Below are 12,692 nucleotides of genomic sequence, written 5' to 3'. Positions count from 1 at the left end.
AAATTATTCTCCCACAATTGAGAAAAAATTCATAATTTCAATCTACATATCTCTCTCTTAAAATTACATGTTTTTTCTAAACTGATTGATTCCCTTGCTATGGTGAGAATATCTTATTTGTGATAAGGTTGTATATAAGAATTTCACAAGTAGACATTGCTGAAATGGAAAGTAATGTTATGCCTATATCATATATACTATCCAGTGGCACAACTATTTGAAATTTCATACCTGAATATCACTTAAAATTGTTATTTATAGCTACACAGTTGTTATAGTATGGTAAGACTGCTGTTATGAAGCATCAGTATGCAGGATTTCCTTTCCCTGTAATTCTAGTACTTTTGCCATTCAATGATAAAAGGAAATACACTGTGTTGACTACTAAGGATTTCTACCCTCCCTCCCTTCCCTGAATCTTTAAAGGTTATATAAACTATAAATACTTAGTGTTTATATTATGGACTATTTTGCCCTTACACTAAATGAATTTTCCTCCTAGGGAATGCAAAACACTAAACTGCTGTAACTATATTGATCTGTCGTTAGCTGGCTTTATGAAACAGTGTACCCTTTAAAATAGCCATACTTTCTGAAATGTGTATCACTGCAAAGTTATCTTAAATGTGAGAAAGCAAACAATGAAATTTACTTGAAATGGTAAGCTAACTATCATGCACTATAAAACAGGAAAAATACTTCTAGTGACGAATGAATGGCTGACTTATGCAATAAAAGGAAATAAAAGAATTAAACTGATACTTAACAAGAAAGATTATTCACTTCCCTAATTTACAACTGGTAAACGCCATTCATTTAAGAATGAATTTCACAGTTTCATCTTTAGTACTGATATGTAGGTACACAGTTTAAGACACCTGGACAGATAACTGCAATCACTTTAAAGCACAAATTAGTTGGCTTGCAATAGATTATATATTATTTTTCCTTCAGGTTGCATATACACAAGGAAAATACAATCTTTGGTTTATAGTCTAAATAATTTTTTACAGTTTCATCTCCCTCATCTATAGAAATATGTGGGAGCACCAGACAGGAGACACAAGAAGCTTACATTTTCATAGGTTTCTCTTCACTGGCATAGGACTAATTCTCAGCATAACTAAATAATTAGTGTCACTTCAAAACAATTTAGAAAGAAACCCATAACATTACCATGTAATGAACAGTAATTTGTTTATAGCAGTAGGTACTTGGTATACTGTTTAAAACACAAGTGAGTGCATCCACATTTGTGCTTTATTTAGTCACATTAACTAAAGTTGCCTTTTAAAAAGGTCCTAGTAAACACTCAGAAGCCTGATAATAAAAAATTTTCTGTTTCTGATGCACAGCAGCTGCTAGGTTTCTGAAGCATTTTAACCTAGAAAAAGGCTAGCCTACATATGCATGCGATCTGTAAACATCAAATGAAATCACATTTCTCATAATAGGAAAGTAATAATTAACCTGCACGAACTGCTGTCCGATTCATTTTCTTCTTCACTCGCTCTATCATCTGTCTCTTGTCTGTCAAGCCAACGTGCACCTCCACAGCCGTCTGCTGAGAATTCAAATGTAGAGATTTCTGAGGTGGATGCCATTGGCCAAGGAGGTGAATTCTGGAAATCCTGTTGGCTGGACCTTCTGTAACCAACTGATGTTAAAGGAAGGTTACCTGAATCTAAAAACTTTGTGCCACCAGTTGTTACATTTTGTCCTCTATTCCAGAAGTCTCCCTGGTGGTTTTCAATTGCGGAGTTAGGGGCTGATGCCTGATGACCAAACCACTTCCATCTGATTTTTAAAATCTGCTTCACATCAAACTCTTTACGAGAACCAGACATCCTTAGTGAAAGCCAGTGATCGTCTAGGCAACAGGGTAAGAAGCAGCACACATAAAAGATTTGCGCACCCAACCAAGACAAGAGAAACACATGCTCTGCCTGTCTGTGGTGAGCAGATTTTCTACAGGAGGGGAGAAAGCATTGCATTCAGACAAAAAAGGCTTCTTTAACGGCATATAATTTGAATATCAACAAAAGGCAATAGTGAAAAATCCTCAGATAAAAAGAGGAGGTGAAATAATCACCTCAATCAGGAAAAATGCTAATCGGTTTAACCTAAAAGCTCCAAGGCTGTTTCTGTTGCTCTCCTCTGACCATTAGCTTTCAAACCCACAAACAGTATTCATTAAAGCCCTTTCAAGAGCTGAATACCACCCCCTTTTCTTAAACCACAAATGACAGAGAAGTAATTCCTGTACTGCATCTTAGAATCACTGCTTCTTATTCTGTTAACTCTTGCTACTCAGAGGGAAAAAAATCCCACAAAAAGCAAGTTAAATTCTTCCTGCACTGCAGCAGAATAAATTTACAGGAAAGACTTAAAACCAGTCCAAAGATAACTGATTACACTGGGGAGAAACTCAACTGTAAATAATTTTTTTTTCCCCATTACAGGACATGCACTAACTTAAAAAGGACAAGAACAGCCTGGAAGGCTCAAGGGACTAGTACTGAGGGTTACAAAGCCTTTCATCTTGATGCGCTTTGATTCAAATCTAGGTCTGCAGTAACTGAAAATTTTATCTTAAACGACCTAATGGTGTCCATTCACTTGTATATCACTAAAAGTGAAAGCAAGAAAAAGCTAACTGGTCATTTTCCAAGACATCAGAAACACCCCCTGCAAAACAGACAACAAAAGGCAACTTCTCAAACGGCTTCTTTCTAATCATATACAATCAGCTGTTCCAGATCAGTATAAAAGTACTGTGATGAAACAGTGAAAGAGAGAGATGCATACTTTTGAGACAGAATTCCCTCTAGACAGATAATGTAATGTATTAAAATATCCAACAAAAGTTTTTATTTGAATGAAGAAGAAAAGCCCAAAAGGACAAAAGAGACAATGACCTATTTACATTTCCTATTAAAACCAGCTTATCTTTCTCTATGACATATGGAGCTAGTTAAGTACAAAATGCTGAGACTCATTCCAGTCACATGCAAATAGTAATAAGAATTTCAGAACAGCAAAGAGGCACTGGATTTTATCAGTCTTTCACAAACAGATCCACGTTTCAGTCTTCACACTTCTGTTAGTCTGTTCAACTCTCCAGGATACATAGGCAACAAACTTATAAAGAAGTGCTTCTTTTCTACCTACAGTTTTCATCAAAAGTGAAAGTCACTATCCCTAAGATGAACATTATGAGCTACAGCATATGTGATCTTGCAATCATCTGTAGTATCCCTTGAAAGGTTCTATACAGAGTCCGTACGAAAACTTAAGCAGTGTACGATTTTATCACCAAAACCCACAGTCTGTTTCATACCCAGTGCCAGGAGTAAATCATGCTATTATCTTGGGAACCACCACACTGAAAAGGCTAGTTTTAACCTGGAAAGCTCACTCATCACTGCTAAGAACACATTTATTAAAGTGCTTCTCACAAACGCTAGCAAAGCTAATTTCTACAGTAACAGCATTTCAGCTGTTCTCTACAGAGATGCTGCGTTGCAGAACACACACCTTGCCATCATCCTGGCATACCATAAGCTATATGTCAAGGGCTTTGCAGCAAAATGGTATGACATGCAGACCCTACTCATCTTGTACACATACAGCTAATTGTTAAAAGCTTAACTGCAGTGTTTAAACACCATAATTTTCTAACTGCAAGTTGGGTGAAATGACAGTATAGCTTAAAAAGTAATAACAAAACAGCATCTTTTTATTTATCCTCTCCTTACATTCTGTGTTGGTGTCAGGCTGTCATCAAGGGTGGAGAAGCAGGATGAGTGATTGTATTTGTTAACATTCATCACAGCAGCAATATATTAATTACCCATTTAACTAGAAAAGTAAACTTTAAATATATTTATTTCTGCTGTTACAGTAAATCCATTATACAGAAGGACTGACCTGGATTCTTTTTCTTGTATAACAGACTCATTTTAAATTCAAACTGTCCCAGAACAAATCTAGTGGCAGATTTGCAAATTTTAGTGCTTTTTCAGCACTTTCTCATTACTTACTGGGAAATGGAGCCTAATTACTGCTTTTCTTCAGCTGTAAAGCTATGGGCTCCAAGAGAGGTTAGAAAACAAAATGTGCTGTAGTTTTAAGAGTCCATAACACAAAACTGTTTTCTATTTTGTATAATTTTTCTAGATGTCTCAAACTCTTCCTCCTCCATACACTCTCCCAAATTACAGCTCTAAGACAGATTGTATAAATATCTAAAGTACTTCTTTTTCATATAAATTAGATACAAGCTTGTATTACAAATGACAAGATGAGACAAGCGCCACTTAACTCTTCAGTTTAAATTGACAGCATTGCTCGGAAATACTTGAGGGCCTCCTTCTTGTTCTGGACAATCTTTATCACTATGAATAATGTGATAGCTTTTATCAGGTCCCCTGCTGGGAATTAACAGACTTTTGAAATCTCAAATTATGAACTATGAGGACTTCCACTTACTAAGACCACCCAAACCTCATCTTTGACATTTTGTCTCATGAGTGGTGCTCACAAATCCAAATACCGACCCATGTCTATGGCCTCCAGTCATATATCTAAAGCACCAACATATTTCTGAAAAAACTATGAAAAAGATAAGCTGAACAGCACCATCTTAGTCAAATGCAGCCCACACAAACTTTGCAAGGATTCTGAAATATTTTTTTCATTTATTAAGGCAAAAGTTTTCATTTAATGAAAAACCACGAGTGCATATAACCATTTTTTCTGACTTTTGTCACTGTTGCAGCTGAGTAACAATTTCTATTTTGTGGTGAATGATAACATTTTGAATACAGGTACACTGTCCTCTGTGGGAACATAATCCTGTTCACATTAACAGGGTTGTGTAAACCTACTCTGCAGACAATTTTGAGTGCTCTGGTTTTGACTGATCAGATTGATATTTCCTAAGAGTGGAGCACCTGAAGATGTAAGTACAAATCTTCCCTCATACAAGCAGCCCCACAAAGTAATAAATTCCTGCAGTTAGCAGTGGGGCACGGTTTCCCAAATTCTGCTTTATGAACAAAAGGAAAACCTTTAAATGTACACCTTAAGTTAAATCTGCAATTGTGCAAACAGGTAACACCAAGAACATAAGATGACAGCTTTGTAAATTACTCTCTTCAAGACCTTGAGAACAATTTATAACAGAGATATAAAAATATTTTATTTTTTTTCACAGGCCAAAACTTCACTCCACTGACATTCTTTGATAGTACATATAACATTTATTCATACAAGTGTTAAAGGAAGATTGCAATCCAGAATAACTAGTTAAAATTTAGGCAACATTTTTACTCCTAAGATACTTCTACTGTTTATTTTAAGGGAAGATACACACTATTATTAGATACGTCACTGGGAAATATAGAAAATAATTTAAATAATCAGATCTAAAGGGTTTTATTCATGATGACTTTTCCTTTTCCACTAGGAAGTTACGTAAATTTTCAAATAAATATTTATGGATTACTTTTCTGAGGCACTTACAGATTTCAAACTCAACACCACTTTTCATGGTAACGTTTTTACTGTGACTGCCATGTTTTGGCTTCAAAAAACTATCACCACTCAACTTCAAGTAAACTCAGATACAATGTTTTCAAGGTATTCGTTCTGTCAAACGAATTTTAAATTACCCATTTTTAAATTGAAGATCTAGGGGCATAAAAGATCAGTCCTTAAACAATATTAACGATCCTTCAAGTGCAAATTAACAATGAAAATATCAATATAACTAGATGAAGTCTGTGTCTGGACAGCAAGAGTTGCTTCTCCTTTGAGAAAATACTGCTTAGCAAAAAAATTAAATACAAAAAGATGTATTTTAGACATAACTAGACTCATTAACATGTGATAAAGTAATATATTGTCAATGTTCAGTGATCCTAGATATGTATTCTAAAGCATAAGAAAAGTTCACTGTCCACAAGATGTTTATCAATTAATCAAATGCATGCTTACAGCATTAAAAGGCATTCAATATTTAACACTTAAAAAACCCCAGATTTTTAAAATATTAATTTGAGGCATTAAAATAACTGTTCAAGGAAAACTGCTATCACCAAAAGCCAACTGCAATTCTGCTTATAACTGTTCCTATGTTAAAAAAAATGTTAAATATTTACTTTATTTCTTCTTCTCTATTCCTTTGTTCCAGCCTCAAGATTACAGAAATAACCTCAACAAAGACTTCAGGAAGATATCTACGTTCATGCTCTATGATTCTATAAAACAATAATAATTTCCTATTCCAAAGTTTTTTGTAAGTACAAACATTTCTGGTTCATAGTTACACAAATAGTCCCTTACAGCAGAAACAGCATAGTTCATCCAGGCGAAAAAAAGGAAAACACCCTACAGTTACTAACTGTATGAACTTAAATTCATTGTTCTGAGCAGCAGAAATGAGCGGCAGCAAAATTGCTGGCACTACATTACAACTTTCTGCCACTTTGCATTGCACATTTCTCTTGAGAGGTGCAAGCCATATGTTTAGAAACACAGACTTCAGAGCAGTCAGCTTAACAGTAGCATGAAAAGAGCTGTATGAAGCAACAGCCTGGTGTGCTGTTTATTTTATTCAGATAAGGAGGGGGAAGGGGAGAAAGATTTCCATATATAATAGAAGACTACACTGTCAGATCCTAGGCTCAAGCATCATACTGGTCCATCCAGAACAACAGTTGTGATCCAACACATTTATGCTTCTTTAACATTAAACCATTAACACTGAATTTCTATCTATCCAAGTAATACCCAAGCATTATCAGGAATTGCATCATCTACAAGTAAAACTGCAATGCAGAGCTATGCCTGAGTAAACAGAACAGTAAGTCCTCTGAAGCTTATTCACCCTGGAAAACTTTGCACTTCGAGTCCATCAGGTCAGATGTGTTTTTTCCATTAAAACTCATTTATATTACAAAATGGACAACACTGTGAAAAGCCAGTCCCCCAAATCACAAAAACAGGTTTTCGTACCAAAAGGCTGAAGTAGCCACACAAAGATTAAGTAAAAGGTTCCCAGTTCATACACTCAAATATTGGTACCGCTGAGTCTAATGAAAACAAGGTAAAGTCATACAGTCTAGAAACACAGTAATCCTCCAGCACAAGTCATCTGCTCTAGAAATGTCACTGTTAAGGAAGAGTGGTAACAAAATCACTGTTCTGCGGATATTTAAAGTAGTTTTGCCAAAAGAAAAGCAAGTTTTAGAACCAGTTTAGGAAGGTATTGACTAATAAAGCTACAAAAGGCCATATACCAGAGACAGGACTGCAGCAAATCCAAACAAAATAACATGGAGATAGTTTCCTTCTATCAAGATGATATAAACACACCTTTGTAGGTAGATTTGCAGGCAAACTGAAGAAGATATCTTTACATTTTTCCAAGACAGCAGCAGCTTTATTTCACCATGAGGCATTCAGTTTGTCTCAAAAACACACAGAAAAATGGGTAAAGGAAGACACTACTAACATCGCCAACAGCAGAGTGAACACTTGTTTGATAAAAAATTACAGGTACTCAGCTCTGCATAAGGCCCTTACAGAAAACTGTCAGATGACGAAACTGTAGAAGAACAGTGAAGTAGATCTGCAAGCAATTAGGTAATACAAGATAGTGCTCCATGCCAGACTGTGCAAACATCTAGGAAAAATATATTGAGTTCCATAGGCAAAAAGTGTACACTGTATTTCAATGTCAAGCTATGTAATGTCACAGCAGCTGAAGCAACGTATTTCAAGACAGAGGCTTGAGCATTCTAAATGAATGATCCAGCATCAAAAGACATCTCAAGAGACTCATTATTTCTCTCTCAATGTGGACCTCTGCTTAATTAGCAGCTTTGGTTAGAACCCCCCACCTCCCAATTGGGATTTTCAGCTGCATAAGAGGTAACATATAAGGATATAATTTTATTACATATTTATAAAACAAATGGTGTGACCTCATCTGGAATTCCTTGTATGCAATTGATCACTGCAACTCAAAAATAGTGTTGCAGAATACAGGGTTCACAGAAAGGCAACACAAATGATCAAAGTATAAAACCAACAATCATCACACTAAAAGGCAGAATGCTTATTAAGAATCATATCAATGTTTATAAGTATCATATTAATGTTTATAAGAAATGTATCTCTCATTACTATGAAAAACTGAACTTTTATTTAGTTTTAAAAATTAATGTTGCATCTATAGATGACACGCACTTAGAACATTTTAGGAACCCAATTGTGCATAACATCCCAGATGTCAAACAGAACTTCTGCAAATCTTTGCAATATTAGTTCTACCACTGTACTCCACCTGGAGCTGAACCTCACAAGGGACATCAAAGGCAACACAAATGACTTGTACAGGTACACTAAAGGAAGACTAGGGAATATGGGCCTGCTGCTGAATGGGGCAGGGCTCTGGTAGCAAAGGACATGGAAAAGGCTGAGACACCAAACGCCCTCTGGCTTTGTCTTTCTAGCAAGATCAGCCAGCAGAACTTCATGAAGTTCAACAAAGGGAAGCACAAAACCCTGCACCTGGGGAGGAACAATCCCATGTGCCAGTACGTGCTATTGGTCACCCAGCTGGAAAGCAGCTTTGCAGAAAAGGACCTTGGTGACTGCCAAGCATGGTAACTACATATACAGGAGGTGAAGAAATCAATGCATGAGTTCCCAGGCTACTGAACAGAAATGTTGCTCCATAACAGGTTATACCCACCCTCCTGCTAAATGAAAATTACTTTTGTTTATATATATATATAAAAGATGAAAGAAAAAGTGCTTTACTTTTTAAAGAAATACTTTAGAAGCATTTGTTAGAACATTGTCAAAATGTGTATGTGCAGATGTTCTTCCCCCTCCAGTATGGTATTAAGATTTTCTATATGCCAGTTCTAAATATATATATTATTTACTTTAATATGTATGGTACAGAAGAGCATTTTCCCAGTTCAGCTTGCCAGTAACGATTGCTCCTTATACAGCTCATTGAACACAGATGAAGCAGTGACTATGCAAGAAATGCCACACAAATAAATTATTTAAATTACTTATTAAATATATGAATTATAGAAAAGATTTTTACAAGCACATTTAAGGGTTCATATTCTAGTGAAGGACCTGCAAAATGAATCCTCACTCATCACTACTAAAAATCCCGTTTATAATTAGACACACTAGCAGCTGACAGATAGAGATTACCAGAAATTATTATCTTGTAGAGTAGGAAACCCAACTCTTTCATCTTATTTCTCTGTTACAACTGACATTTACATCACTAGCTCTAAATCTGAAATAAAGCACTGAAATGAGAGATCAGTACCAGGCAGCAGTATTCATAATCAAATAGTCCCAGCGATGTTTAAATTGGATTATACATATATTTGTGTATAAATACATAATAAAATGCCTTGTTTTACTTGCTTTAATTACAGACATTGTATCTCAATGATGGGTTTTTTTCATGTTACAATAAGATTCGCAAAGTTGTAAAAGCAACATGATTAAATTAGAGATGTTAATTAAAGGTTTCCATTGATTTTACCAGTCATTTGGCTCAAGAAATATTATTACGAAAAAACCATGCAGAACAAATCACAGTACATTTGATTATCCCCTTCATTCTAAAACAAAACTAGTCTTCTGCTTTGGGTCAATGTTGTTTAAAATAAAATGTATCCAAAGCACAAAAGGAAAAATATCCTTTAATTCTGTATTTGCATAATATCAAATCTCAGATTAAACTATGCCTCAAGTCACCTTGTATTCCTAAATATAATCAGAAAACTGGTTTCTTACGTTTTCCATTCCATCTCTGCAGTTTCACGTAGGTTTCTCACTGTTGCTTATTTCAAAAGCTCTTCTAACAATAACTCCAGTTCTCCTACATGCTTCATCTCATATAGTCTCCCTTACCTAGACTCACACGTATCCCTCCCTGCTAACTACCAGGACAGGCAGGACAAACAAATCCTTTTGTCATATCCAGACCCAGAAGCAATGGGTTCATCAGCTGGCAGGTCAAGCAGTATTGCTTATTTGGCCTTCACTACCTACCCATATTTTCAAAACCTTTCAGGAATTTAAACACAGTAAAAGCTCCATTCTGTCAAAGCTTGACTGAAATTGGCAAGTAGACAGGAATATTACTAGGGAGGAACTGATAAACCAACAGACATAAAGCCACCTCGTCTGGAGAACTTAAAGACTTACGAGCTGCTGATCTTTTGCTTCTTAGTATGCACAACTGCCTTAGCTTGAGTGGCTGTGTATCACTTAAGCTTAGGATTTAGAAACAAAGTAGAACAGAAATCATCACAATATCTGATTGTTCAAACGCAACTATGAGCTCCTACCCTTCCGCAACTGCGTACAACTGAAATGACCTCAAGAAAGAAGGCAACAATGGTAGAAATCTAGACTACCTATTAAACCTTTAAATCACTAAAGAACTTGCAGAGTTAACTGCTCAGCTATCCTAAGCGACATACTAATCCCCATCTTAACTGTCTCACCCCTGGTTTTATAGGGATCCTAAAATGTTTCTGGTTCTGCAAAGATAGTGGACAACTACAATATAAATAAACTGCCAGAAGAAACACAGAATAGTAATGCAAACTGTTGGCACTCCAAGAGGTATGAGGTCCACTATACCGTGCTCAAAAAAAGAGAAAACTCAGTCTTCGATGGCTAAACTGTCAGAAGGCGTAACTGAGAAATAACTTTTATTATTTGATAACCATTATGTTTGTTGTTCTTTTTCCCCTGTGTTTGGTCTTCCTGTTTGTTGTGGTGGGAATTGTTGCTGTTGGTTTGTATTTTTGTTTTGTTTTTAATTTGTCTCCTATCTCTCCTCTCTAAATCTTTAGGGAAATACAAAACTAATCTCTTATACTACTGCATATGGATCTCACAAGATTTAGACTATCTACCATCATTTGCTCACCTATCCTCCCCATTCATTCAAAGTTCGAAGAATTCCTAATTTAGCTTTCAATATTTATAAAAAGTATTTATCATCCATTGAGCTTCAATAATACTTGAATATTTACTGAAACTATCCCTTAATCTGTTTTAAGTACAATTGTGTTTTGGTCAGTCAATTTCCTATGGAACAGTGTAATTTAAATTTTTATTTGTTGAAGAAAAAAAGAATCTATCACCAAGTGAGAGGAGGTGCAAAAAAAGTTAAGCTCTATTACTTATCACTTGATCTGCCCACATGTTTATAAACTTATACTTTTAGTCAATTACTTTTATTTCCTTGGGATACACTTCCAAGTTTAAAATGCTATGGTTCTTGGTGAAGATTTTGCTAAGCTTCATCAAGTTATAACACCATTAAATGCTCTAGTTTCTTAATGATTTAATTACAGTTTGAATGAACAAGCCTGTGATTACATTTACATCCAAAATATCATTTCTCTTACTGAATGTAAAAGAGAAAGATTTAAACTCTGATTTCATCTTTGACAAGGACCAAGTGACCATTTAATATTCAAAAGTACTTCTGTTCAAAGTATTAGAACATTTTAGATTATCTATAAAACAAATGCATACGGATATAATGAATAATCAATGCAGAATGCTTTACTTATCTGGAAGGCAACTGTCAGGCTAATAGCTTATTTGTGCAAAAGTCAACATAAAACATCTGCTCTGGCAACAAGAACTTGCTTACAAACAATCCAGTCACCAAAACCACTGACAAAAAACTCATCTTCCTGTGAGCTTCTCCCATGTCTCCTCACCATATACACACTGTGTGTAAATGTTAAATTAATTTGGTAATTCAGCCATATTACTATTTGTATTCTTTACAGTTCAGGTTAGTAAACTTCTCTGGACTTGATTCTTGTCTTACTGTAGACTATGAAAATGCACCATACTTACATAGCCAGGTGCTGTGAATATTTCATCTGTTCTGTGGGTATACTTTAACCTGATTTTGACAAGTTCTGTTGGCTGTGAAACTGAGGCTACAGTAAGCATCAGAATAGTGTGAATTGTGGGGGATTTTATAATGAATGATACTATTTCCACACGAATCAACTCAGATATGTACTAGACAGATTATATCATCATGCCTATAGAACATGTATAATTTTTGATACCTGTATCCTCTTACAGCTTCGTAACATATTGGAGAAAGGAGGGAAGGTAGAGGAGATGGAAGACACATGAGAGAAACAACCAGCACTTAAAAAAAAACCCTAAAAGACGTTTGAGATCATGCAGTTCTCTCCTTTTGGTTCTGAATAGCTATGACCGCACAGTAGCTTAGCATACTTTGAAAGAAATTCTAGAGACCCTCTTCTTTCCTCTCTCTTCCTTCATTGCTCTTTGCCTTTTATGAGCAATGTATACTGAAAACAGATTCAAAAGTGCCAGAAAGAAAAAGGGTGCTTAGAAAGTGAAACTGCTTGTAGTTCAATAGGCTGCAAGATCTTCCTATTCGAAGTCACTATTCAAAAGTGTTATGTGTAAACAGTTCCTGCAGTTGCAAATAGGGACACTAATAAGCTACACTGAGCATGAAAGGGTTACAAAACCATAAGCAGATCACACTACTACACTTTCTCACTTGTTCTGAAAAAAAATCCGTGAAACATGGAAGGAAGAATAAGAAATATATTCTGTTCCATCTA

At 35.5% G+C, this 12,692-nt stretch overlaps 1 protein-coding gene across 3 annotated transcripts in view; it reads right to left on the bottom strand.

Moving 5' to 3' along the window:
* Nucleotides 1–1,847, bottom strand: part of KLHL5 (kelch like family member 5) — a gene marked incomplete at its 5' end in the record, with an annotated part of 39,605 nt that extends 37,758 nt beyond the window's left edge. For all 3 annotated transcript variants that reach the window (XM_080631922.1, XM_080631923.1, XM_080631924.1), the window contains one exon: nt 1,471–1,847. In XM_080631922.1, the coding sequence (XP_080488048.1) occupies nt 1,471–1,847 (377 nt within the window). The remainder of the gene's footprint in view (nt 1–1,470) is intronic.
* Nucleotides 1,848–12,692: the final 10,845 nt, after the last annotated feature.

Source organism: Psittacula echo (genome assembly GCF_963264785.1).
Source record: "Psittacula echo genome assembly, chromosome: 1".
Lineage (NCBI taxonomy): Eukaryota > Metazoa > Chordata > Aves > Psittaciformes > Psittacidae > Psittacula > Psittacula echo.
The sequence above is the reverse complement of the archived record's forward strand: the minus strand, read 5'-3'. Positions and strand labels throughout refer to the sequence as shown.